We start from the raw sequence: 25,643 nt of genomic DNA, 5'->3' as shown, positions 1-25,643 counted from the left end.
GCAGGACCTGGAATATTTAATGGGTGAGGACAAACAAGAAACGTTTGAACAACTCTCAAAAAACACAAAAACTGTAATTGATTGTCCAGGTAAGATTGTACAGCCTTAGGACCAGATAAACATCTGAACTGGGCCATTTTTTATTAGAAATTCTGTTATTATTCTTTGTTGCAAACTTTATGTAAACATGTCTTATGTGAAATAACTTGTTCAGGGCAGGACTAAATTAAAAACAAACCTTGATTTTTAAAAGTCCTCTTTTTTAATGCTTTGTTTAATGACAATTCACATACAAATTAACAATAAAAGCAAAAAATGTCAATACATTCAAACAGACAATAATTGTAAAAAAAAAATTAAGGAAAATACAAAATAAATCAACAAAAAATAAGAACTATATACAGAGGGTTATTAAGAACAATGGCCAGTTTCACCAGGACAAACCATGAACCCATCTATCACAAAGTGACGCAAGGTTTTTTAACATATAAAAAGCCAACTGAGATAAAGCGTGCGAGATCTTATTCAACCAACAATGTGACAACGCAGCCAACAAAATCCAGATTTATAACATTAATAAAAGGTGAAAGCTAACTGTCTGTGCCTCCTTAAATTCACACAACAAATAATATAGAGCAAGTGTCTCATTCCGATCTGCTCCGAATAAAGATTAGCACTTAAACATGTAAATTATCTTCAATAAATGTCTAAATTCACGATCCATACTGTAAACATTTGGCCAAGGCCATCATTAACAAGTGTAGAAATGCGACATGACAACTGCATAAGTAATGAAAAGGCGACCAACCGCTTGACAGTTAGCAGATCACGTGAGGTAAACATAACTCACGATAAAAAAAAATCTAAGCACGACAGCAGTGATGTTTACTCCATTTTAAACACAGTCTATGTTATGTTTAGTTAAAAAATAGATAAAAGTTTGGATTTACCTGTCGCTTAAACGCTGATTTTCTTTCTTCAACTCTCACCGTTGCCCTTAGAAACCAACTCAAACATTACATCGTCGAGCGCCTCGTGACGTAATTGTGACGTAATGCACACTAATACTTTTTTTAAATATTTTATTTTTGTATTATATTTACAAAGCAATTACAACCAAACCAAAATAGGTACAATATAAATTCTTGTTACAAATCTAACATTTGTATCTTATAAACTGTAGGCTTCAGTTTGTCCATCTTCTGTGACAATGGGTTTTGTTGTGCTTTGCTTCTCCCAGATGCTTTGAAAAGCAAGACTTTAGCATCAACAAGTGTTATGTTATGCAATGGTGTTTAAAAAAATAGCAGTGTACTAATAAAAGTGAATAAAGTGCAAAAATGTTATAAATAGAGTTTATTTCCTTATTTCAAATGTATTGAAAACATTACACATTTAATTCCAAATCAAAGTATTAACAAAATGTCTGCATGTTGAAAAAATAGCAGTATCAACATTTTTCTATGACACTTAAAACTGAAGATTTTTTAAACGTTAACTTCACTTTAAACAACTGAATTACTAATATTTAGTTGCATTGTTGTTGATAACTGCTGTCAAATCGATTCAACCAACTTCTGCAGTTAAAAACCAACAGCCCACAGTTCCTATCAATTTTTAGGTTTTGCTTCAGAAACTGCATTTTTAATGTCACCCCACAAGTTATCAGTGGGGTAGAGATCAGCTGGCCACTCCATAACCTAATTTTTTTTGTCTGGAACCAAAAATTTCCCCTCTTGCACTGCAAAAATGATTTTCAAGTAAAAAAAGCTGGTGTGTTTGGGGTTGTTGTCGTTTTAGAAGCATTTCCTCTTCTGCAAAGGGCAACATCTCTTCAAGTATTCAAACTGATCCATGTTCCCGATAGGCCCAACATGTAGTATGAAAACATCCCCATACCATGATTTTTGCCCATTCATGCTTAACTTTTTACAGTGTAATGTGGCTTGAATTCAGTACCCGGGAGTCACCTGAGGTTCTGTTGATAATAACCACTAGACCCCAAAAGAACAATTTTACTCTCTTCAGGGCACAAAATGTTACACCATTTTTCTATGGGCCAGTTGATGTGTTTCTGCATGTCTTTTTTCAACAATGGTGCTTTACTGGGGCTTTTTGCAAACAGCTTAGCTTCAATCAGATGTCTTCTGTTACTTACAGATCATCTCTGATCTTTCTAAAAGTGAAAAACTTTGCCATCCTGACTATTAATCGATCTATTTTAACAGTAGTTGCTTGTTTTCTTCCATATGCCTTGTTTCTGTTGCCATTTTAAATCATTTGAGATCATTTCTTTATACATTTTCCCCTCTAAAATTAACTTTATAATCAAATTAAGTTGTTCCTCTGAGCAATGAGGGAACATTTCATTTTACATAGCAGCATATATACTTTATAACAATAGGCAAACATTTGCTTCCCCCTCCTTCTTAATAAAGGACAAAAATGAGCTGTTTTTTCACAGAATTAACCAATATTCAAATTTAACTTCACACTGCTATTATTTTGATCATGCCACTTTCGATGAATGAGTTTATAACTCAGAACAAGTAGTGTGGATATCATAACCAATGAGTCTATTGTATTTGTATTACACTCCTACATCTGCAATAATTTCCAATGCAGTAATATTACTAATCCTAATAATCAGGTTAATGATGTAGCACTGCTAGTTTTTTGTGACACCGTTCACAGTGTGTTACAGTGTATGTTGTGTAGTATATCATATTGATATTATTTGCATCACAATGTTTGATTTTTAAGGCTCCAAGTGACCACTGTCAAATTATGTATTTTGTTTCCCATAAAATCTAAGCTTGTCACTAACAAGAGCCATTAAAAGGTGAACAAATGTCTGTAGCAGTATCATGGTTCATTGATGTTATTAGATGCTAATACTGTGGTAGTTTGATACAGTGTAGACATACTGAAGTATGTAATAGAAAACTATGGTAATACAATGTGTAAAAAACACTTATTGACACCATAAAAAGCTATGCATCTAAATAAAAACACATCAACAGCATTTTTTAGGCATTTATATGTTTTTTCACAGATCTGTCTTTTTACAAAATGAAAACATAACAAAAAACAAACACTTTAAAGTTTGTCTTCAGAATGCCCCTGCCACAGCTGCGTGCTTCAACCGCACTAAAAACACACTCTCTCCTTCAACACAATACTGTAGTTTTCTTGGCCTTTAGATCGGAGGGGATGTGAGTAGGAAGATGTCAGAGGAAAGAAAATGTAGATAAAAGATTAAAGTCAGAGCAAAGACAGAGACAAGAGAGAAATGGAAACACTGAGGTGTGTTATAGTAATGAGTTTCACGCTCCTCCTTTTGGATCTCGCAGAAATGCCACCGTTCAAGTACTGTAGTCCTGTAAATCCTGTTCACAGACTGGTCACTAGGGGCAGAAGCTGCTTCGGTGACTGTCAGCCATAAAAGTTCACTTAGGCAACCTCAGCGTTCCTTTACCTAGCAGGAACTGCAGAACTCTGTCCACCAGCAGGGCGGCGACAAAATCCAAAACCAAGACCTTGGCTATTATTAACTTAAACTGTAAAGGGAAAGAGAAAGAATATAAAAATACAACAAATTAAATGTAAAAAGCCATTTTTGTATACTAGTGATTAAAGGCATTTATTTTGCATATTAACTCAGTATTTCAAGAACTGGATTAATGCATATCCATTTTGTATGATTATTTCAAAAGGTACCTGAATCGCATACTATGTCTCTGTCCAAAAAAGCCCCCTATATAAATAGCCCACCATTTTGTAGTGCTGTCCAAAATTATAGTGGACAATAATCCATAATGCACCAAAATAATAAGTGTACAACTCAGCGGCTACACTACAAAAAATTACTTTTACTTAATATTTTTGTCTTGTTTTCAGTAGAAATATCTAAAAATTCTTAAATTAAAGTGCTTTTTCTAAATGAGCAAAATGAACAAAGAAAATAAGTCTAGCTTATTGACAAAAAATATACAATACAATTAAATTTAAACTTAAAACAAGCCAAAATATCTGCCAATGGGGTGAGAAAAAAATCTAAAAATAAGTTCTTAAACAATTAATTTAAGCAATTTTTTTCTCACCCCATTGGTGGATAATTTTGCTTGTTTTAAGTACAAATTCACTTAAATTGTATAGTTTTTGTCTATAAACTAGACTTATTTTCTTAGGTCATTTTGCTTATCAAGAAAATACATCTTGATTTAAGAATTTTTAGATATTTCTTCTGAAAACAAAACCAAAATACTAAATAAGAAAGTCATTTTTTGCAGTGTAGGTGCATGCCAAGTGAACTCCCACGTTTTGACACAAGATAGTGCCTAATGTAGGGAATAGTGAATGAGGGCATAGGGGTCTATTTCAGACACAGCCTATGTCTGGTGAATTTTTTAATTATGCATTTATACATGTTCTTTGCTCTTTAAGGAGAACTATTTTGTAGTGTTTCCTAAAACTAGCATACTGGTGTCAAAATTTGTAAGTGTTGGATAGTGTGCTGAATTTAATACCTCAGTTGGAATGTCTACTAAGGCAAATTGCTCATTGAATTCAGGTGATGACCCCGACAACAGCCCAACTATGGCAAGCCCCGATAAACCGATGCTCCATAGCAGGGGCCGATTCTCTCGGAGAGACTCCATGAAGGGATGGCCCTGAGGAAATAGTTTGTTGAAATAACTTAATTAGACATTTTTAAAAGAACAATTCACTCAGAAACTAAGCCACGATGCAGGAAACTGTTTTAGTAAATAACTAAAATAATAAAGCTTTTGCAGAAAGCTATGGACTTAAGAGGACTCAAAACAAGATACCGAATATCTCTTTGTAGGGGCCATACTTACTAATTATGTAACTGTTATAAATTTGTACATTTAAAATTAATTTGATTATAATTTTATAAATGTTCTTTATTTTTATAAGTATGTGCTTCTAAAGCCCGGGATACACTGCACGATTTTTGGCTGTCCCAGACGAAAGATTACTATTGTGCCATTTTCTTGCGTTCAAAGATAGCTTACAATAGTTTTCTGACAGGGTCAGAAATTCAGCATGATCAACGCACAGTGTGTTTACTGCTACGACTTGCCTACCGGTTTTCCTTTACCACTAGCGCATGCTGGTGACGTTGCGCTAACGTGTGACGCAGCCGTCAGAAGTCAATAGGTGTCATGATCGTACAATCTACAATCTTGTCGTACCAAAGTTTAAAGCCCAGCTGGGGTGCACCAGATAACACGTCAGCCGCATTGTTCATCATCCACGTCACTGCAGTCACGTGACTTTAGTCTCGCGCATGTGCTTCACAACAGACGCGGAAGAGAAGACAATGCTGAATAAAGTCATAATTTTTCTTATTTTGGACCAAAATGTATTTTTGATGCTTCAACACATTCTAACTGACTCACTGATGTCACATGAACTACTTTGATGATGTTTTTATTACATTTCTGGACAAGGACAGTATACCGTATAGATTTTCAATGAAGGGTCAACAAGCTCTCAGACTAAATATAAAACATCTTAAACTGTGTTTCCAAAGATGAACGGAGGTCTTACGAGTTTGAAACGACATGAGGGTGAGTCATTAATGACATTATTTTCATTTTTAGGTGAACTATCCCTTTAATTGAAGTCTGTTATTAAACAACGCATGTGTAAATTATGGTCACGGTTGTTTTTACACATCATAGGGCTGAACAAAAACATATGTGTCACATGACAAAGAAAACATGGCGGATGCATCATGTCTAAAATGTTTTAATGATAAATGATAGGTTCTTGTAATTCAGTAATTCAGTACGTACACGATTTCAGACGCAGCGAGGCAGTGACAATATTTTTATTTTTGACTAAATGATTCCTTTTAGTATTTAAAACCATAAACATGCTGCAAGTATTTTCAAACATCCTAAACAAAATTATGATTACTATCATACTATGAAAATAATTGAAGTACCTTATAGTTAATGGCAAACGTAGCCATCTGCATTGCCATTGACATGATGTATACAGTACTGTTTATGAGACTTGGTTCGAATTCTTTGTACAAGTCTACAAACTGATCTGCCCTGCAGGAGAAGAAGAGAGAGAGAGACAGGTGAAACATAAGGCAAACTTGCCTATTTTGAGACATTGTTGGAACATCCTTCCAAACAAACAATTGCACTAAATGCAAAACTGATCCATTCTTACCTGGGTGGGCTTCTGCTTTGTGCCCCTTTATACAGATACACTAAACTGCAGAAGTGGACTGCAAACTGCAGCAGCACTGTCAGGACAGTGTACAGGTTAAAGATGTTGGGTAAAGGCCGCTCTTTCGACAATGTCTTCAAAGGCTGAGGAACAAAAAACACAATAATTACTAAAGCGAAGGTATCATAAACCCCAATCAGCTCATCATCTCACAGTTCTCATCTCACCTTTGACCTCGAGATGAATAGAAAGCAGCCGGCCAGCAGCAAACCCTGAAGTGTCGCCTGAAAGTCGCTGAATTTCACCCCCTCCAGGTAAAGCACAGACTGACTGTAGGCGAGCACCAGAGCGTTCAACGCTAGGATCTTAAACATCTGCAGGGTGGTCACCAAAGTGCAGCGGCCCTGTTTTATCACGTGACAGACTGAAAACAGACAGTGCACATTTAGATAAATCCACTTTCATCTGGGGAATTGAGTCAAGAGAGGGTAAAACTCAGGGAGTTTGTCTTACTGCACTGAATAGAGGACAGCTTAGATGTGAACGGAGCAGCGATGGACGCGTCACCCAGTTTGACCACTTGTATCTGATCTTCTTCTAATTCTCGTAGTACTTGACTGATCCGCTCCTACGACGTGGCATTAAAAAAAGCAAGAAATTAATCACAGCCAAGGACTAAAACACAGATAGCAGGAGATCACCCATCAAATGTTGAAGGTAAATACATAAATATAAGTGATGAAACACCTTTTGTGCAGCGAGCTGTTCCTCTCTCTGTGCAATTATTCTCTGTCTGGCTCCACGTGAAGTGAGTTTCCCTGAACTTGTGACTGGAGGAGGTCTGGGATCTACAGAGGAAATCTCTTTGTCTTTATTTCTCTTCTTCCTCTCTGGTATACGCTCTGGGGCGTTAGCCAGCAGGGCCACACCTGATAAACACAAACTCTGGATTAGGATTTGAGCACATCGATTGTTTTTACAGTACAGATATACAAGTTACACAGGATTTGTTGAAAAACAAGACCCAGACAAGTCAAAAAATCTTTTAAATATTGGTGAGATCCCCTGTAGTCAATAATATTATCATTTTAAGGTATACTCCAACGAAATATTCACTTTTCAGGGGTAAGCCATACGCATCACTTCTTTTTATGCGCACTTCCCTTGGATAAACACGCCCACATGTCAATCAGCGGGAGAGCAAGAGGCGAGGACGCCATGTTACAGGTATCACTTCACGCGACAGCTTTGTTTTATATTAAGACTCAACAATGGCACAAAAGAAGAAGTGTGTTTTTGGATGTAAGGAGAAGAAAGACAGCATTATGGAAACAATGGATATAGTTTGTTTATCCGTGAGTTTTGCGTGTGTGTTTGTTTAACGCTGAATTTCATGGAAATTCCCAACTGGGTCATGAGTTGCATGCGGTAAGTAAAACGTCTGGGTTATATTAGAATATTATATAAACGACACAAATCATAAGTCAGTGTTGTGTTGCATGACTCGTGGTTCGCTCCTCCCGCAGCTCGTAACTCCTCCTTCTGAATTTTTTCATAGAGACAGAGCGCAGTCATGCAAATTTGAAAACCACGCCCACCGGGGGGAAAAGCGATCCAACCGTCTCCATTGACTTTGTATTGCGTGAAGCCGCCTCCTTGTCATTTCTGGCTTATAACAAAAAACTGAATAATGCCTAAAAGCTGCTGTGTGACAATATGTACAGCTAACAAGCCAAAGAACCCAGAAATAAGTTTTTATAAGCTGTCGAGCCGTAAAACCCAGCCTTTAAGGAGAATAAAGTGGATCGCCGACTACGTTTCCCCCTATTGGACGCAGTTCTACTAATAGTATTACTATGAAAAGTTGCCTGTACCAATTTCTGTGTCTTTAAACGCTCGTTTATTGGGGTCAACAGCTTATAAAAACTTATTTACAGATTAAACTTAAAAACAGATTAATACCTAAAAGCTGCTGTGTGACAAGGTGTACATCTAACAACCCAAAAAAACCAAATACGTTTTTATAGGCTTTCAGCTTCAAAAAAACGAGCGTTTAAAGACACAGAAATGGAAACAGGCAACTTTTCATAATACTCCTATTAGTAAAACTGCGTCCAATAGGGGGAAACGTAGTCGGCGATCCATTTATTCTCCTTAAAGGCTGGGTTTTACGGCTCAACAGCTTATAAAAACTTATTTCTGGGTTCTTTGGCTTGTTAGCTGTACATATTGTCACAAAGCAGCTTTTAGGCATTATTCAGTTTTTTGTTATAAGCCAGAAATGACAAGGAGGCGGCTTCTCGCAATACAAAGTCAATGGAGACGATTGGATTGCTTTCCCCCCCGGTGGGCGTGGTTTTCAGGTTATGACGCGCTGCGCTCTGTCTCTATACGTTACCGGAAAGAATCTGTAAAGCTGATCTGTCTTTTATAAATCTGATAAAACTAAAGACTCTTCAGACATATGAAGGATGTATAATAACTCTATAGGTACTCAAGATTAAAGGTCACATTCTTTCTGATACCATTTTTTAAACCCTAGTTAATGTGTAATGTTGCAATAATAGCATAAATAATATCTTTAAAATGATAAAGCTCAAAGTTCACTGCCAGGCGATATATTTTCTTTAAAAATACTCCGCCCACAGGAATACGTCAGTCGCCAGCTAAGCTAACGGCAAGCTAAGCTGCTATCAAATCACAACACACTAAACAAACTACACAATCAGAACTCGAAACGTATTTCTGAAGGAGGGACTGCATAGAACAAGGAAGACATCAGACCGTTTTAAGGACAGTGAAAACAGCGGTATACAGTAAACTGTATAAAAAATAATGCGTTTTTTACACGTGAAACATGAACATGTTATATTGCGCACTGTAAACACAATCAAAGCTTCTAAAAAACAGAAAGAACGGGACCTTTAACATCAGATACGCAGAAACAGCGTGTGTTATGCGAGTTAACATAATGCAGCATGTCTTACCTATGTGCGCATGTTTAAGTGCACCAACATCATTTGTTCCATCACCACACATTAGTGTTACAAAACCCAGTCCCTTTAGGCTAGTTATGACGAATTCCTGCAAAGACATGAAGATCAACACAGTTATACAGGGTTACGACAAGCCTCATGGTATGCAGAGTACCAAAAACACAAAGAATTTATAACTTATAAGTAAAGAATAATTGACAACAGGCCATTGAATTATTTGAAAATAATGCACAGCCAATGCGGCCACAATGCGAATAATTAACATGCAAATGATTGTTATAGCAAAATGCCTACAGGAACCTGAAATGAAGATTATTATACAGCTAGTTGCCACATGACATGAGTAAAATAAAGCAATAAACCCCAAGAAGCAGTGGGTTACCAGTGCATTTTATAACAGCTAAGGGGCGTTGTTAGTCACGACGTGAAGCGGAGTGCCTAAACCCCCTTAGCTGTTATAAAATGCAATGGTAACCCACTGCATTGCGGGGTTTATTGCGTTTATAAAACGGTTACATCATATGCATAGCAGGGTTTCACAAAACAAAACACAAATAAGTTGTAATTATATTAGTACAAATATTACTCTTCCGCCAAACAAAGTAGTTCCTCAGAATCAAGTGTGGCTGCAACAGAGCGCAATTCCCAACCAACAGAGATGCAGCAAAGACACAATGAAAATATGATTAAAGACTGTGGTGTTTATTTTTATAAATCAACATTTATATCGTGTAACGGTTGAAGTGATGATCAAATATGCTTGGAAGCATGCTTAACTCTTTCCCCGTCAGCGTTTTTTTTAAGTTGCCACCCAGTTTTAGTTTAATGCCTTACAGAAAAATTATCTTCTTTAAAAAAACATAAAATATCAAATGAAAGAAGAGTCCATCCGCTTTCCAACAACAACAAAAAAACGTTTCATCCTACCTTCATTTGTTCTCTTATCCGTTATCACCTCTCAAATTTTCAGCTAAAAGCGGAGATAATTCCATTTTTGTGAAGAACTTTTGTAAGAGATCAGATTCAGAGCCTGATCAAAACCTACACGTCACGCTAAATCCACCACAACGCTGTTGTGTCGAGTGAATGCGTCAGTGTTTAAGTTGGGTAAAATTGCCATAATGGATAATAGTGGAAATATCAATAAGACAAAAACAACTCAGAGAACGTTTTCTCTTTATTGACGAAATGTTTTATTTATTGACATTTATCTGGATAATCGCCATAATTGTGCAAAGGTAGAAAAATTAAAAAATGATTAAGACTGGTGTTTATTTTCATAAATCAGTACGCAGCAACAGTGGCGCAGTGATACTTGTGATGCGGTCTGAACCGTGGGTTTACCGGGGCATTTTATTACGGCTTAGAACGCGTTTCAACCAATCAGAATGAAGAACCAGAACGAGCCGTTTTATAAGTATTGATTTGAAATGGATTTTTACAGCGGCCATTGGTTTTTTTACTGACATCAGAAGAGACGGAGTGATGCATTAAACATTTAAGTAGGACTGGTGTAGTACCTTGATAAGCGAACGCAACTGACCAGAGAGCTTGGTAGTTATTTAAAATAAGCAAGTCTTTGCTTTCTTATAGTAATAAGAGAAACTAACCTTTTGTTTGGGGCTAACTCGAGCGAAGACCTGCACATGAGGAAGCAGGGCGTTCAGCAATCGTGGGTCGTAGGACAATTTGGTCAGCCCTTCACCCGTCACACAGAGGTCATAGCGCCTGATCAGATCCGAGACTGATGCATGAGGTAGAGGGAGGTGCACAGAACCGTCTATAGATTCCCACTGCCAATCGCCTGCGAAACAAACAAACCAGCCATTTAATAAAAGGCCAAAGCTGTTCAAGTAGACAGATCTCGAAACGTCACACACCTTGACCGGGTGCCTGTTGTAGTATCAGCGTGTGCTCTCTCTGGATAAAATGCAGCTCTCTGGCCACATGACAAGCAGTTAAAGGGTTGTCACCTGTTATCATTACAACATGTGGACAGAGACAGATGTTAACGTACATCTCTCATGACATACACAAGCAGCCACTGTAGTGGATATACAAAATTTCAATCTTAAGGACATGTACTTTAAATTATGCAAGTAAATCGCAAAAAAGTAGCCTTAACTGGGCTTTCATAGGGAGGGTCACATATTATATTTTATAGAGTTAGTGTAATTACATGATGTGAGGCCTCTTGTATCTCTCTGATAACAGCTTTGCTGTCAGTCTTGAGTGGACAGGAGACAACCATGAATCCTACAAATTTTAGGTGACATTCCAGCATATCACGGCTCACCTCTCTCACCTGCACACAAAGATTTTTTTTATTTCACCTTATAAAACACCAGCCATTCTGATGTCATTCATTGATCAATGGTGAGTACCTGCTGATGGCTCAGGTGTCCCATCTCTTTGTATCCCAGCGCGAGGACTCTGGCACCCTCCCGTGACATCTCTCTGTGCACCTCATCATAACTGGGTGGACACTCCGAGAACTAAAACACAATAATATCTTGTGAATAAAAGTATTCATTGGTATTTTTATCTATAGACACAATGAAAGGACAGTCCTGGCCATAGATATTCATAATAAAGGCTAGATGTCTCGTCCAAGCTGCTGGCCAATGAAGTTCGACATCCGCACCTGGCAGCCATCTTGTCACAGTCAGCTCGCTCACTCGTAGCATTGTGTTTTAATGGTGCATGTACTTTTTAAATAACCGTAACTTGATCAATATTCTATCAATCTGTTTGATTTGTTATAAACGTCAGAGATTTACTTATGACAGGGCTCCAAACTAACATTTCACTAGGAGCACAGGGGCCCCCAAGTGAAAATTTTAGGGGCGCAACCAGAAAATTTAGGGGCACACATTGTAAATCAACATGCTATTCACATTTCAACTAATTTCCACTGTATTACTAATAAATACTTTAATGATAGATGCAGAAAGTACAATGTGCTGTTTTCAATTCAGTGTCACATCACAAAAAAAGGTCAAATTTACTGGTCGCACATGTGCGACTGGATGTAAAATTCAGTGGCACACTCTCAAATTTTGGTGGCAAAATGCCACCATTTGGTGGCAGTCTGGAGCCCTGTATGACACTGCATACTTATAAATAATGTTTATGAAACATGTTCAAGCATCCAGAATTATAGCCACGTTAATAACGTTTGCAAGAAACCAAACAATTTGTAAATCCGTCAAGATTTCAGGAGAAGTTCAGACCACTTGTGCAGACCACTTAGCTTACATTATGTACCACAGAGCCCCCCACAAAGCTTGCCTGTGACAAGATGGCCGCCAGTGATGATGTCAGTGCCGTAAGTCATCTAGCCTTTCTTATGTATATCTATGGTCCTGGCTACATGAGCACCATGCCTTGACATTTAAATATACATTAAAGCGATACTCCAGCCAAATTTCACGATTATCCCATGATTTACTCACAGTCAAGAAATCTATATGTCCATCATCTTTCAGACTAACACATTTGGAGTTATTTTAGTAAAATTCTTTCCTATTTAAGCTTATAATGGGAGAAAGCAGGGATCAGGGAACAAATTCTAAAGGGTGGTCACACACCAAACAAGAAGCACAGTATTGCGTTGCGTCTAGGACAACTCGGAGGTATCGTACCCCGGACGACACATTAAATAGTGCAAGCTTAGTCAGATAGCGTCTACTTCAAAGTGCTAAATTTCTGCACGGGAGCGCCCCCTGGCTTTTGGATGTAGCGGCATTTCACCGTAATTCATTGAGAAACATAGCAAGCACAATCAGCCGATCGATCGGAGCATCCCTAGTTTTAAGTACCGTATTTTTCGGTCTATAAGCCGCGTTTTTAAATGATGCGGCTTATACTCTGGTGCGGCTTATAGTCCGGAAAGTACGGTATGGATATTTTTTTACAATTTTGATTTTTGGCTGGAGTATCCCTTTTAACCTTTAGGCACTATACTTTGACAAGTTAAGATCAAACATGGGACAAAAGTGTGTGAGCATACATCCTAGCTTAACTAACACTTACTGCATTATGAAGATAAACTTTTATAACAGTAATAGATCAAATGCTCACCATATCTCTCAGTGTCTCTGGAGCGCCTTTAACAGTGGAGATATAACAGAGCTCTGTAGAGCCCAGACGCTCGTACGACGCCAACACCGACATCCTCTTCAGAGCGCTGGCAAAGTGAAACCTCTGATGGATCTTCAGCCCTGGAGTCTTTATGTTGCGAGAAAACACCTTCTCATCTAAACAGAACAAAAGGATAACCATAATAACTACAGGGATGCCCAACAGGAATTTGTATATAATCCGTTTATTTATGAATTTAGACCTTTAGTGAGTGCCCAGTCTGCTGCGGTAAGCATAGCCTTCTCCAGCGGATCACCCACCAGCTGTCCATCATCCAGCGTTACCAGAGAATGACACGTGGCCACCACCCGATGCGTTTCTACAGGGATCTCTGACACTGGTGTGACCTCTTTACCTTCTCTACAATTTGGGAAAAAGAAGAGCGAATGAGAATTACCCTGCAATTTTACCTTTCGTCCTACAATACATTATACTGTGTGTATACCTAAGCCCCGCTACACCTCGAACTACCAAGCTGTCACTTGTCAGGGTGCCGGTTTTGTCAAAGCAGCAGATCTCCACCTTCCCTGCGAAGGGAATCCTGAAAGGTTCGGTGCAAAACACATCTGTAGAAGAAGAATGTCCGAGAATAAGTGTAAGGAGGCAAATAAATGAGATGCAAATGTAAATAAAAATGTTCAACAGAGTTTGGCCAGCGCTATAAGAGATGTGTTAACAGCTAGTGAAAGCTCGATGGGTAATTCAGGTGGCACTACTGAGGTCAAGATCAGAGTACACTCCAAAAACAACTTATATTTGTTCCTGCTCGCGTCCTTTGTGCCTAAAAGACAGACAGAAATATGAGACGGAAATGTATAAACTGATGTTAATATGCTGTGGAAAGGTGGGAACAGTTTATTCAAAAGTTTGGGACGTCCTTTTTAATGTCATGCCAGCTTCTATCTGTTCATTCAAATTAAATTAAAAAGAATAAAAAAAAAAATAAAGCCCGGTACACATCATAGGAGAATCGAGCTGAATATGCGTGTGTTTGTTTGCTTACGGTGAAGTCACGTTTGACCATGAGAGACATTGCAAGATTTCCTGTGTTCTCCGTCGAGACTTGCATTGTGTGTGAACTTATCGTATATACCCCAACATAAGACGACCCTGAATATAAGACGACCCCCAATTTTCCAAACTTTTTTTTGGGGAGAAAAGAGATTTTGTGAAAAATGTTTATTTGAAAATTCTAGTGATAATTCATTGGAAAAACATTTTAACACCATTCATTAAATATTTGGATTAATTTGTCACAAAATCAGAGAACAGAAATGAACGAATGAGTGACAAAAATGAATAACTTTTCCACAAAAATGCAATAATTATGTACTGTAGGCCCATGTATGTATGTAACTGTGGTACTGTGAAGATAGATAGAAAATAACCATCTGCTTTTAATCAAACACATCTAACCTATTGTGTTGGCGCCCTCTACTGTTTCTCCCTGCTTTCTTCTTTCCCCAGTGATTTTGTCTATATGCGAATATAAGATGAACCCCCATTTTTTAGCCTATTTTTAGAACAAAAACCTCGTCTTATATTCGGGTATATACGGTATGTAAAGAGAATTTGAAGATGTTTGATGACCACATAGCGACAACCAACACACTATAGGAACATTTTTTTTGTTACGTTTGTGGTCTCTCACTGATAAGATAAAAAAATATTTTGGTGTGGCCCTAGCTTTAGTTGTTTAAAGGTAAACTAAGTAGTTTTTAATGCATACCTGCAAACTCAGAAGGGCTGAAAAAGGTGACGCATTGTATACGCGCCCGCAACCTTATTGTAAAGTGTTACCAAATATTCTTACATTTAGGCCAATCCTAAAAAAGTTAGGGGCTGGACACACCAAAACTTTTAAACGCGGCTGAAAACGCCTTGAGGACGCCGAATGCCAGCTGTTTTTCAGCTGAGTGCCAGCTTTCCTCAGCTAATCGCTTTGGTAGTGCTGATACGTCAGCTGTGAGACGGTTGGTTGCTGTGATACTTGTCCCGCCCCACCTACACTGTGATTGGACGGCCGCGTGAGAACTGACATTGACGAGCGGAGCTTTTCTTCCAAAGTTGAACATTTCTCAACTCTCTGCGCCGGTTTTCAGCGCGGAAAAAAAACCGCTAGCTGCTGGCTTATTTGAAAAACGCTGAGTTTCCATTGAAATGAATTGAAAACATGCGCCGGCCGCGGGCGTAAAAGCGTTGGTGTGCACGCCCCCTTATAATCTAAATATATCAAAAATTCCAGTATAGAGTCCAGTAGGTTGTTACAGTTAATATACAGTAACAGAAATTTGCATATTAAAAACGTGAAGTTGTTCATTTGAAAGATTAATTGAAAACACATGTAGTAGACGTAACACCACTATCTCACATTTAGTGCACTACATTTCTTCAGTCATGCATCACTCTTTACAGTAAATACATTACAGCATACTTGATTTAATGTGAGGACAGTGAAATTGTACACTTATTATCAATCTTATAATGTACTTAAGTTACTCGGGCAATCAGTACAAGACATCGCTGGTTTATTTTGGCTTATATAGTAAGTTATATCAACCAGCTCAGGTTAGCTGATAAAGTAGCATCAGAGTATATAAAACATTTGTGCTTGCCTTTGAGGTGCGGGATGTCCCTCCTGCAATCGCTCATCACTTTTGTTTTGATTGCAGCATCACATGTTTAACAAAGGGTCCCTTGACAGAAGCAAATGTGATATGCACCCATATGTTTGCGCTTTATCTCTTCTCTCAGACCAGACGCAAACTTTTCTCTACAGTTTATGGCATACGCAGCACGCAGATGTCCCGCTACGGTGGCTCAACGCAGGCCATTCAGCGTTTGACATCAAAGTACCGCGAGACCAGACTTCTCCATATGCATTTGATTCGCTCTCGCAGTATTTTGATGTCATAGGATTGCCCTGCGTGGCGCCAGATGAAGTCCCTCAGTTGTGTGTGTGTGCGTACCTCGCAACCACAGATTCTATCCATCATCACCCTCTGACACTTTCGTCTCGTTTTTATTTGACGAATAAACAATGTAGCGAGTAACGTTGTCATTTCAAATGTAGTGGAGTAAAGAGTACAAATACCCAATCAAAAATGTAATTGAGTAGAGAGTAAAAGCTGCTTATATTTTTGATACTCAGTACAAGTACAAAGTAGCCAAAAAAAAACTTAAGTACAGTAACAAAGTACATTTACTTAAGTACTTTACGCCTCTGCGTGTGATTCACAGAACAAACGCACGCACAGAAAACGCGCTTAACGTTACCCCTTTCTTTCAGATGTGAAATCTATAAATCGCAAATTATCTTGAACTAGTATGCATCTGAACAGTAAGATTTCCACCTTTAAACGATGCCTAATTAATGCCATTGACATATAAAAGAGCGCATGTCAATGTTTAAACTCTTTATGAGCAGCAAGAATGGCTTATATTTTCAAAAACCTGCAGCAATCGGACAAGCAAAAGTGCCTCAAAGTGCCTCAAAACTAACCTCAAAACAAACGTCAGTGTCAGTAGCGGTAGCGTGAAAAGTTTAATCCGCGGGAAAGCTGATGCAGCCAAGGCCTTTTAATAGAAGCTGCTGGCAACGCAAAGACCCGCCCTTCACGTAACCCCATTTGTTCAGCTCCCATCCATTGACCAATCGGCTATCCTAACCTTAACCACACTGTGATGACCTCACGTGATGACCAAAGAGCTTTTATTGTTTTTGTGAAACAGACCGCAGTAGGTTTTTGAAACTCCCGTTTATGGGAAGTTGAGACCCCCCCCTCTTCGGATCTATATGATTCACGTGGATGACCTTTTTTAATTCAAAACGGCGATTTTCGCCGAAAAGCGACTAGTTTGCAGGTATGTAATGGCATATAGCGGTGAGAATGTGAATTGCAACCAATGGCTCAGTCCACAGCTCACACCTCCCTTTCGAAACGCATATTGAAGCTACGAAAGCCGCCACAGGACAAACATGTCATCGTCTGAGACAATGTAGTGACAAAATACGCTCTGTAGAGCAGTTTGTGGATTTAAGAAACATGAAGGCGCAAACTGACGACTTCCATGTAAGAGGACCCGCAGAGTATGTAGATAAAAACAGCTTATTCTAAGGTAATAAAAACAATACAGTTCACTTTGTAAGGTCTTTATACTAGCGATGGTCGCTTTCGAAGCACCGCTTCATGGGGCTTCAAAACTTTTACAGATCTTTTATCCGTATCTCAGGTCATTTTTATTATGCTTTATTAAGTTCATAAAACATTCATCCTTTTGACTAATAACACTACCATTTTGTTTACTTTTTGTTTATAGACAAATTTAATGACAAAAATGTGCATAATTAAAAGGGGATTTAGTTTTAATGATTTGTTTGCCCCAAATAAAACTAAAACACATAATACACTTTTAATTAAGTTAAATTATTTTTTTAAACACATTTTAATAAAAATCTTGTTATTATTTTGTAAAAAAAGTGTAAAATGTTTGGACAGAATGTGTCACTATTTTGATCAGCAGGTGTTGCCAGCGTGTGTAGTGTTTTGAATGCTTCGAAAAACTGGTTTAATTGATTCGAAGCTTCGAAAAGTTTCATTTCTCCCATCACTACTTCATACACCACTGATAATATACAAAATGCAAAACAGAAGCATTTTCAAATGGACTCACCCTCTACCCAAACATACAGAGCGGCGGCAATGGCAAAAACCAACAGGAAGAGGATAAATATGAACGTTTCCAGGTTGTTCGCCGTCACCCGCTTCACTCCAAACAGAATTGTTCTCAATAATTTACCCTGAAACATCAACAAGTTCAAGCATTTCTGACTTACAAAACACAACATTCAAGTTAATGAACCGTATCAAATGCCTCACCTGAGAAGTGTAAAATCCTGTCCGTAAAACATAAGCTACACAACCGTTGTCTACAGCTGTTGAGAGAGAAAAATCATTGCTATTTTATTAAATTCATATATTAAACCAGAGGTGCATATCTTATATTTAAGTCAATGCAACGGTTATCAACCAATTAATAATGGTTAAAGTCCTAATGTGTTGACTTTAAAGAAGACCATTTGTTTGTTGAAACACTGTAATATAAATTACTTGCATTACATTAAAGGGATAGTTCACCCAAAAAGGAAAATTGTCAACATTTTCTCATCTTCATGTTGTTTTGAATCTGTATGAATTTATTTTTTCTGATGAACACAAAAAATGATATTGTGATAAATTATGTTAAGTACACAGTTGGTGGTACCCATTCAATTGTTTTTTCCTACTGTCAAAGTCAATGTTACAATCACCTGTGTGCTTACCATCATTTATCAAAATATCTTATTTTGTGTTCATCAAAAAAAAAAGAAAAAAAAAGAAAACCATACAGGTTTACAACAACAGGAGAATGAGAAAATTATGGCAGAATTTTCATTTTTGGGTGAACTATCCCTTTAATAGCTAAAAACTGCAGTATGCCTGTCCAAATGTATTTAAGCTTTGACTCGTCTTGTGGTTCAAGCACCTAAAGATTTTTTGAATGCGTGCACATTTAGTTTTTTTGAATACTAACGTTTTAGCCCTGCAGTAGCTCGGAGAGGTGGGCTGTGCTGAACCACTTTGGTTCCACCCGAGATAACATGCAGACGGGAATCAGCTTGCAGGTCCAGAATCCTATCAGGGTCCAGGTCCTCCACAGGCTCCTACAAACACGACACAGTCGGTTACACAGAGCGGATGTTTTGGTGGAGATCTGGTGATGATGCTGTGGACTCACCTTCATCTGAGGCACTGACTCTCCTGTGAGCATGGCCTCATCCACTATACACCGACCTCTCAGCAGCAGAACATCACAAGGAACCAAGTTATCCTGGGGAGAACGTCCTGCGAGAAATTATAATGAACATAAGACTTACAAATAGAAAAGATACAGTGGACACTTTCGATATCACCACAAAAGCCAAAAATGGAAAAACAGTAAATTTCTGAATATAATTTTACAAAACAAATGCGAGCATTGTATTGCATTGTTTATCCTCAGCATTTTAGTGGCTAGATAACTTGTTTGCTGTCATCAGAGTAACTTCAAAGTTATGGGCAAGCAAGTCCAATTTGTTACCTCATTTAGCATACACACCCACATACTTTATGGGGCTTTATGGTATTATATTACCATTTATGCATTTGGAAGATGCTTTTATACAAAGTGACTCACAGTGCATTACATCCAATGCACACCCTTTTGCAACACAATGCTCTACTACAGTGTTTCCCAAACCTGTCCTACATGGCACCGCTCCCAGGATGTTTTAGATGTCTTCCTATATAAAACACCTGATTTAACTCATTGGACTGGGAAACACTGCTCTACCAGTTGGACTACATAATACTTTATAGTGATATAAAACCTTACATTACATCTTTATGGAGATATAACTCTTAATATTTTAAAGATATAACACATAACTCACCAACAGAGATAATGTCTCCAGGCACCAGTTCATCACTTGAAATAGGTCTCCATTTTCGGTTTCGATAGACCTGTTAAGATGAAACAACTTGACATAAATCACTCAATCCTCACTCAAACTAATTCATTTGACCATTACGCTTTTAAATATAAGGGTTTTTAAATACCTTTTTGTCATAATAGTTCAATAAATAAAATGTAATTTTAATAGAAATCATAGTTCTTTTAAGAACCTTTCCCTTAAATGGTTCCTCTATGACAGTGGTTCTCAAACTTTTTCGACCCTCAGAAGGCCTTTGTTTATCCTAATGGAGCCGTTTGGATTACTTTTGATAAGGATGTATACACAATCTTTGGGCTTGAAGAAGGTGGTGGACCCCATATTCATATATTATAAAAATTGAAAGAGCTAGGACATTTTCCAAAAAAATGATGGACATATGCATCATGGTGAGTAAATGATGGGTTTATTATCATTTTTGGCCAAACTATCCCTTTAATTACACAGAATTCATGAGAAATTAATGTATTTTATAAGTAAGGAATAATTGACGACGGGCCATTGAATTATAAGAAAATAATGCACACCAAGGTGGTTATGCGGCACGACGCGAAGCGGAGTGCCGTTACACCGCAGGTGTGCATTGTTTTCAAATGGTTCAAGGGACCGGAGTCAATTATTCCGCTTATACCACGGTTACCACAAACATTGCTCTGGTGTCTATTTTTAAGACATTTGAAAAGATAGGTGTGCGGTTTACAGAAAAATAATCAACACCCATAGAACATTTCTCAGCCAATCAGAATGCAGCATTCAACAGACCCGTGGTATAAAATCTCATAAAACTGAGGGCCCCCTAGGCCCTGGCACAATCCCGGGGGGCCCCCAGTTTGTGAACCGCGTTTATCGCGTTGTCTCACATTACAGTTTCTGTACAAACACCTGTGGCGTCAGTCGACACGCTCCACTGAGCCTTATTTAAGTTGCATTTAAGCATATATGCGGACATGTGCGTCGCGAATGTGCCACCACAAACTACAAGTCTGGAAAAAACTGTTATGGTGTTCCTGATTCTCAACCTGTGGATGTTTTCATCGCTAAAAAGGAATTTGGGAACTTACAGCAAAGCACAGATGACAACAGGTTTACTCAAGACAGTGCAAGCTAGCATGAAGGTAAAGCTAATCTTTTACATTATAGCGATGACGCTGGTAGTGACGATTCTTTCAGACCAATCAGTGACCTACAGTGTTTCGCATCACGCTTTGGTCCGCATCAGCTCGGGTCCTTGGAACTCCAACCAAGGTGGTACTAAAAAAAATATCGGGTACTACGTACTGCACCCCAGTGGAAAAGCCCCCAAAAGTAAGCTGACCCGTTTTATAGGTGTTGCAACAAAATAAAGCAATGACCTGAATCATGTGAGGTTTGTTTCCCATCCTGCGGATCTCTGACATGTTCCTCATCTGTTGCTGCACCAGAGATGCTTCAAATGCCACCAGCATGAATAGTGTAAAAACACTGTAATACCAGTATTCATCCAAACACCACAGACCCACACAAAACACCTGCAAGGAAACACAAAATACACTGTGATGCAAACCAAGGCAATTCCTCTATTCACAATAAGGTCATGAGGATGAAACACTATGAAAAGATCATGAATTAATAATACCAATGCCTAATGCACAAGCCATTAATCTGATAAATTAACATTTACATATATTTAACTTAGAAAAACAAGTTGAAATCGTTTAACTTAATTTGTTAAGTTATCAGCTTATCAAAACTTAAAAATTAGGTTGAATTGACTTGCATCATTCTCCGTTCACAAAACACCTGGAAAACAAAGAAGGGTGCCGTGGCTCTCTCCTTAAAGAGCTCCAGGAAGTCCGGCACCACCATCTCTGCACGGTTAGTCCCATAACGCTTCTCTGCAGCACGTAACTGAAACTCCTCCTGGTAGCCTTTCCAGTTTTGGAAATAACTCATGGGTTGATTGATTGGAAACGCCACCTGCAAAAAGCGCCTCTCTTCCTTGCCGTCATACACATACCGGATCTTTTGGAACTCGAAACACAGCATTTCTTCTCCATCCTCATCCTGCACAAAAGACATCATTTAGATTTTTCATCTGGAGACTTACACCTTTTGACAATACACTTCCATTACTTTTCCAGTTCTCATTTAGGCTTTTCACACTGCACTTAACCCCGGGTTATCTTCTTTCTAAACCCTGCTTTTAGCCCTAGGTTAAAGAGCGTTTCACACTTGTAATTTAGGTTAACGGGGTTAACCTAGGGTTATGAAGTTAACAAATTTTTTGTGGGGTTAACCCCGCATTGTACCTCATATATGTATTATCTGGAACATCTGGGAAATTAACTGTCAATTTGTCACTGACCCTTTTTAGGGGATACTAAACTAGACTTCCATACAAAAAAGCGGCACAAAGCAACATTCGTACACAGCTGGCTGATGAGAATAACTTAAGAAATCACTTAGATTTAACATGTCAAGTAATAATGTGTCAACACTGCCTGCCATAGAGCGTGAAAGATACATCAACAAATTTATTTTGGTCAATTCAAAGACATGTCCCTTCATTCTCCCAGCGTCAAATTGGTGTAACAACCCTACCCAGTGGCCTGACATTTACTCGTACCTTATTGAGTAGGGCTGCACGATTTGGGTAATTTTTCCCATTGCGGTTATTGATGGTAATATTGCGATGTGCAATTGCGATTATACTAAATGGTATCATGAGTCAACTTGATGGGTTTTAAGGAAAATCCACATGCAGTTTAGCTAAAATGTGTATTTGTAAAACTAGAAATGTTTTCGTATTGCCACGTGATGTAGCAACTGCTCAGTGTCAGTAATCCTAAATCCAAAATACCGCCATACAACAGACATAGAGTTTTTTTAGCTACCAGATCACTGTCAACCTCCTCTGCATCCATCTTCGCTCTGGTATAAGTGACGACGCACACCACACACGTGCATGCCACACGTGCACTGCCTTTTTTGTTTTTGTTTTTCTTTCTTTTTTTAAACACCAAGGAAAATCATCAAACTGTTATCAGAAAGTTTGTGTTAACAAGTCCACACATTTATTTATTTAATATAATTGCAACATTTTGCTGTCATATAATCGCACAGGCTGACATTGCGATTGTGATTGAGATGCGATTAATTGTGCAGCACTATCATCGAGTCAACAGGGAAGCCAGTAAATGTTTTTACTTGTATTAACATCTTTAAATGTATATATTATGTCTATACTTAAAGTACTGAGTGCACTTTTCTGTCCAGACATACAACATGCGTAACTTAGCTTTAAAAGCATCATACGTAATTCATGATAATTCCGTAACCGCAAGATATGGATGATGATGGCAGGTAGCCTGAGCTAGTTGATAACGAACATACACTAAGACATGCCAGCAGATATCTAGCTAAACTAACATGATGTTCATAATAAGTTGTAAAATATTGAGAGTTGTGGGAAGCTTACATAACTTAAACTGTATGTTTAAGATTGCTAGTGTCTAATCAAGCTTGAGATGTTATGCAATACAGTATTATTGAAATAATATTGTTCAATAATGTTTAGCCTGTCTGTGCTGTAAAAAGTAAACCACAACTCTTTAGCATGTTATATGGTTAGTCCACTTCCTCGATCTGATACTGGCGGTTTGTTTTTCCCTAAAAGTGGGCGTGAATCTGTTCAGAGACATTCAATGACATTGCGCCGGTTGTGAGTATCATCATCTGTGTAGGGCTGGGCAAAAAAAAAATTGAAATCGATTTTTTGATTAATCTTTTTTTTACATGGTCGATTCAAAATCGATTCCTAAAGCCCACGAATCGTTTTTTTTCATACTTATTTCCGCAAACATTGAATGTAAAATTAACGTTAATCTAATTACTAGCTTCTCCACAAGATGTCACCCTCTTTTTTCCTTCCACGATGTTACCAAGGAACGAGAGGCGAGCCTGTCATTCATTCATTCAGTCTTTATTCTAATATATTCTAAAATAATATTTTAATATAATATAATATTCTATATTCATTGAGTTTAATCGAAAATCGAGTATAAAAATCGCCCCGAGAATCGGAGTTTAATTCGAGAATCGAATTGATAGCTTGTGAATCGAAATCGAATCGATCTGGAACATCTACATCTACAGTCCTACATCTGTGTACTGAAAATACCTAAATTTGAGTAAAAAGACATCCCAGGAGGCTTTAAACAGCCAAGGGAAATTGATGTTGCAAACTGTCCTGTTAATAATGCTAAAGCGCGCACCAAGTGGTTATTTAAAGGGGCGTGTGCTATTATAATTTAGTCAGTTTGACATTGCGACTGTTGACACCGCAAATATAAAATAAAACGTTAACCTGAGGTTTATCTCTTAACCCCTGGTTAAGCATGAACAGTGTGAAATGTCAAACAGATAACCCAGGATTCTGTTTAGAATAACCTGTTTAGTTTAGCCCTTTTGTTTTGTTGCCGGAAAATTTTGTTTCTAACAAGAATAACTTTCTATAATTTCGAAACTCTTATTGTGAAAATCAGTATTATAATGTTAGAGTGCATGCAGTTGTTAAACTTGAACACCTAGAATAAAGATCTCATCCTTATCCCTTAGAAGAGGCACTAATTCGGCTGAACCGTTGTTCGGTGTCGGTATGACCTTGGCAAAAGAAGCCTTGCTTGGATCAGACTCCTGTTCAAAATATAAGCGTAAAATAACAAAATAATTGTGAGATATAGAGCATCAAAGTTTTATTTCATTCATTGATTTTAATCTTTGACATAATCTTACTCAGACAATATTAAAGATATCAATGTTATATTTGCACAGAATGTTCTTTACATTATGAAGGATGATTTTAGTTTGGATTTCACAGGTAGGGTCACATGGAGTATGCATTGTGTATGTTTTATCCAAAGCAACATACAGTGCATCCAAGTTATACATTTTATTAATAAGCGTGTTCCCTCCGGATTGAAGAAACTTTTGCTCTACCACTGAGCAACAAGAACACTTCTTGTTCTCTTGATTCCCGTCCACTAAATAACATCCCACTAAAAGAAGCCAACACATTACCAGTACAGAGTATAGTTTCCATTAAAACCAATATAATTCCTATAACAACAATTTCTGTGATGATTACTTCAGCAGAGCTGTGATGTCACAGCCATATGTTTGACTTTTAACTTTTGCTTTTGCCAACACAATAAAAGACATCCACGTAAATGTTTATCAAATCACTGTTGAAGAGAGTTGTCTAAACTAAAGCACATTAATGTTGTTTTTACCTTAGAACAGGTGAGCCAGCAGTGCGCGTGCACTGACCAGTAGCCTGAAAGCACTGTCAGGACGTGCGCGATCCCGATAGCGGCGAGTGCTAGTAGGCCGGCCTCGACGTACTCGGAAGCACCGTAAACTCCAAACCACATATACAAACAGCCCGGGTAGAGGAATAGGAACGGAAACACGGTACCGTGCAGTACGAGTGGCCTGCGGCTGTGCAGTGAGACTGACCGTACGAGCTCATCCGTATGAGCTCGCGTCTGCGCTCCCCCCGGCCCATTAACGCCGTCTGCTGCCGTATTTCCTTCTTTTTTACTTTCATCCATTCTGTAGCGAGCCTTTCTCCGGTGTGCCTCCTACTCTCCACCTCCTCCTTGCAGGCGCAGATGGTATAAAGGCAGCTTTGCACCGTGCCGTTGTCTGCCCACTGTACAGATTTCTGAAAATTTCAGACATACGACAGGTTCCGCATACGCAATCACGTAGGGTTGTGA

The 25,643-nt window shown here is 38.2% G+C and overlaps 1 protein-coding gene across 4 annotated transcripts; it reads right to left on the bottom strand.

Moving 5' to 3' along the window:
- Window positions 1-3,021: 3,021 nt before the first annotated feature.
- On the bottom strand, window positions 3,022-25,636 carry LOC129430686 (endoplasmic reticulum transmembrane helix translocase). Of its 4 annotated transcripts, XM_073856961.1 has the most exons (25): window positions 25,155-25,636; window positions 24,471-24,558; window positions 21,664-21,929; window positions 21,237-21,392; window positions 19,825-19,894; window positions 19,131-19,237; window positions 18,927-19,056; window positions 18,233-18,288; window positions 18,027-18,153; window positions 13,996-14,133; window positions 13,798-13,918; window positions 13,555-13,712; window positions 13,293-13,468; window positions 11,594-11,704; window positions 11,392-11,514; window positions 11,090-11,201; window positions 10,820-11,013; window positions 9,201-9,297; window positions 6,961-7,142; window positions 6,727-6,841; window positions 6,441-6,637; window positions 6,214-6,356; window positions 5,978-6,089; window positions 4,530-4,673; window positions 3,022-3,560 (listed from the first exon to the last, which is right to left on the bottom strand). In XM_073856961.1, the coding sequence occupies exons 1-25, from the start codon at window positions 25,473-25,475 to the stop codon at window positions 3,450-3,452; spliced, it is 3,555 nt and encodes a 1,184-aa protein (XP_073713062.1). In that variant the 5' UTR covers window positions 25,476-25,636; the 3' UTR covers window positions 3,022-3,449. The 4 variants fall into 4 exon arrangements, with proteins under 4 accessions (XP_073713062.1, XP_073713063.1, XP_073713064.1 ...); XM_073856962.1 differs by lacking the exon at window positions 13,996-14,133; XM_073856963.1 differs by lacking the exon at window positions 21,237-21,392.
- Window positions 25,637-25,643: the final 7 nt, after the last annotated feature.

The sequence above is a fragment of the Misgurnus anguillicaudatus genome, chromosome 19, assembly GCF_027580225.2.
Source record: "Misgurnus anguillicaudatus chromosome 19, ASM2758022v2, whole genome shotgun sequence".
Lineage (NCBI taxonomy): Eukaryota > Metazoa > Chordata > Actinopteri > Cypriniformes > Cobitidae > Misgurnus > Misgurnus anguillicaudatus.
The sequence above is the reverse complement of the archived record's forward strand: the minus strand, read 5'-3'. Positions and strand labels throughout refer to the sequence as shown.

What these genes read in the sequence shown, in the direction of transcription:
- LOC129430686 (XM_073856961.1), bottom strand. Translation starts at nt 25,475, where the DNA reads ATGGATGAAAGTAAAAAAGAAGGAAATACGGCAGCAGACGGCGTTAAT. An exon ending in CGAGGTGTAGCGGGGCTTAG is followed by an intron (nt 13,713 to 13,797) that starts GTATACACACAG and finishes CCCAAATTGTAG; the next exon opens with AGAAGGTAAAGAGGTCACAC. An exon ending in ACTTAAACATGCGCACATAG is followed by an intron (nt 7,143 to 9,200) that starts GTAAGACATGCT and finishes TGTGTTTATCAG; the next exon opens with GTGTGGCCCTGCTGGCTAAC.